Below are 2,845 nucleotides of genomic sequence, written 5' to 3' on the forward strand. Positions count from 1 at the left end.
TATATTTAATCATTCGCCCAGTAAGAAAAATTAAGAGAAAAATATTAAAAAGGCATAATAAGAGAATATAACCAATTCACCCCCCCTCTTGGTTTGTTACCACGCTAATAATTCCGCTGCAGCGATTCTAACAGACTTAGTCATACTTTCTAACACAAGGGTTAGAAAGGTCACTTGCTCTTTGGAGTCTTTAATTAAATGATTTAGTCTCTTAAACACTTACCTAAAATGCATGGATGCTTTCAGTACTTGACTTATTCGGATATAATCATACATCACTTTCCAACCTTAATTCAACCAGTAATGGGCTGCAGCAACTTCTCTTTATTTAGACAAATAGTTTTGTTTATACAAAATCTAAAAGAAATACAAATTGGAAAAGAAAGTACGAAGAAATGAGAAATTCAATAGTATGATTATAACAAACTAATTCATACCATAGTAGCAAAAAGTGGAAAATAAATGGATAGACGTGTATACATTTATTTATAGTTAATTATGCCACTCGATAACCCAAAGTTTTCCTTTTTGGCTCAAAGACATATTTGAGCAATGAGTCCCTTACAGGCAAAAGCTCAGGAAATTCCTTCTGCAGTTGTGATGCATCCATTTCATTAGTACTCGGAGAAGGGAATTGACCCTGTCGTTCAACTGTAAAATTAACCCATTTAAAACTAGGATCAATATATTCCTTGTACATCTCAAGAATCTCATTGCAGGTCACAATACCAGGGTTTGTGAAGTTCCAAATGCCCCTGCAATTCCTTTTGGCCATCTCAATTGAAATGGGCACAAGTTCATCCAAAACAGTGATGCTGTTTGGCATGTTGACCACTTTATCAGAACTTGTTATCTTACTGATGAAGTTATGTGGGTTGCTGAGATCAGATGACACTGGCAATTGGATTCTTAGGGTGCACACATTGTCATATTCCTTTAGCAACTCTTCAACCTAAAACCATATGGTGACAAAAACCAAAGTTAGTGATCATGCAAAAATTGCAACAGAAATCGCAAAAGGAATAAACAGTGTGTCCAAGTTTTTCTTTTTAACATACCTTGGCTTGCGTTCTGAAATAGAAAGCATCAGTGGAGTTTTTTGTGTCTTCCAAATTACCACCAAAGGCATAATTCATCATTGGGAGACCATGGTCTTTGCAAACATGTGCCAATGTTAACACACCAACAACATTTGCTCGTATGGCTTCTGATTTATGAGCTTCAAACCATTTCAAATTCAGTGCTCCTGTCACCCCAGAAGCATTGAAAACATGAGTTGGTTTACTGGTGTTTATGTCGGCCAATATTTGTGATTGTGATCCTTCGTCTAAACGTGCTTTGCCATATTCAAAGGGTATCCCTTGCTTCTCGCAAATATTTCCTACAAGCCCCCCAATCCACCCTGCACCACCATAGATCAAGAACTTCACAGATTGCTTTCGTGGTGACGCATTGCTTCTTATAGTTGGAACAACCATTTTGTTCTGGTTGGCATGGTTTGCATCGACATTGGAAGCATTTTTGCTCATTTCTGTGCTATCATAGTACTTCTCAACTCCTGGCATAGTGAGCATTCTTGGATGAGGAAGCAAAGCACCAGAAACATCACCCCACCAATCAGGATTCTTCACATACCAACTCAAGGTTTTCCTTAGCCCCTCTTCCCAAGTCGTGCTCTCAGACCACCCCAAATTCTTCAGCTTTTCATCATCCAAGAAGTACCTTTGATCATTGAAAGGCCTATTCTCCACAAACTTGACACGGGTGTCAGGATCCAAGTTGAAAAGCCTGCATATGTCTCTTGCCACATCAATCACCCTCCTCTCTTTCTTTGTCCCTATGTTATAAACATGTCCCACCTCACCCCTATGGAGAATGATCTCAAATGCCTCAGCCACATCTTCACAATAGAGATAACTCCTGACATTGGAGCCATCCCCGTGAATTGGAAGAATCCTTCCTTTCATGGCCAGGAGCAAGAACTTTGGAATCAACTTCTCAGGAAACTGATTAGGCCCATAAACATTGTTCCCTCTTGTGGTTATAACAGGCAAGCCATATGACCTACCATATGCCATGACAAGCATTTCAGCACCAGCTTTTGTGGCAGAATATGGATTGGTAGGTAACAGCTGAGAAGCCTCATGGTTTCCTACCACTGCATCCTCATCTGTCTCCCCATAAACCTCATCAGTGCTCACATGGATGAACCTCTTCACTTGGCCACCAGAGACTTTGCAAGCCTCCAGCAACACATGTGTGCCATAAATGTTGTTCTGGGTGAACTCAAAACTGTTTCCAAAGGAGTTGTCCACATGGGTTTGTGCTGCAAAGTGCATGATGGTGTCAATAGACTCGGTGAGGAGAATGTAGTTGACCAAGTCAGCACTACCAATGTCTCCCTTTATGAACTTGAAATTTTGAGATGAACGTGAGGGCATCAGGTTCTTCAAATTTGAACAGTAATCGAGCTTGTCTAGGACAACGATTTTGTAGTCAGGATAGTTCCGGACTATTCTGTTGCAGACATGAGATGCAATGAACCCTGCTGCTCCTGTGATGAGAATGTTCTTTGGCTTGTAGGTGTTGGCCATATCTGCATAACTTTTGTGCAAAGCAATGCAAGTTCTTGTCAGATATATCTGTCAAACAAGTTTGTCTTGTCGTGTTCAATCATTTCACACAACAATTCCTAAGAATGTTTGGAACAACCTCTTACCCCCTACCCTGAGGCCAAATACATGTAGCAGAACACTTTCTTTCTGATAGAATTGATCAGAATTACATGTTTTGATGATCTTAAGTCAGAAGACCTAGTCTGAGGCTAAATACATGAAGCAGAACA

At 40.1% G+C, this 2,845-nt stretch overlaps 1 protein-coding gene across 1 annotated transcript; it reads right to left on the reverse strand.

The window, feature by feature from the left end:
* Positions 1-309: 309 nt before the first annotated feature.
* LOC124847890 (trifunctional UDP-glucose 4,6-dehydratase/UDP-4-keto-6-deoxy-D-glucose 3,5-epimerase/UDP-4-keto-L-rhamnose-reductase RHM1-like) lies at positions 310-2,606 on the reverse strand. Its single transcript, XM_088091679.1, has 2 exons — positions 1,059-2,606; positions 310-952 (listed from the first exon to the last, which is right to left on the reverse strand). The coding sequence occupies exons 1-2, from the start codon at positions 2,592-2,594 to the stop codon at positions 497-499; spliced, it is 1,992 nt and encodes a 663-aa protein (XP_087947805.1). The 5' UTR covers positions 2,595-2,606; the 3' UTR covers positions 310-496.
* Between the last annotated feature and the right edge of the window lie 239 nt (positions 2,607-2,845).

The sequence above is a fragment of the Vigna umbellata genome, chromosome 5 (genome assembly GCF_029865625.1).
Source record: "Vigna umbellata cultivar VRB3 chromosome 5, Vumbellata_1.0, whole genome shotgun sequence".
Classification (NCBI taxonomy): Eukaryota; Viridiplantae; Streptophyta; class Magnoliopsida; order Fabales; family Fabaceae; genus Vigna; species Vigna umbellata.

What these genes read in the sequence shown, in the direction of transcription:
- LOC124847890 (XM_088091679.1), bottom strand. Translation starts at nt 2,594, where the DNA reads ATGGCCAACACCTACAAGCCAAAGAACATTCTCATCACAGGAGCAGCA. An exon ending in ATTTCAGAACGCAAGCCAAG is followed by an intron (nt 953 to 1,058) that starts GTATGTTAAAAA and finishes ATATGGTTTTAG; the next exon opens with GTTGAAGAGTTGCTAAAGGA.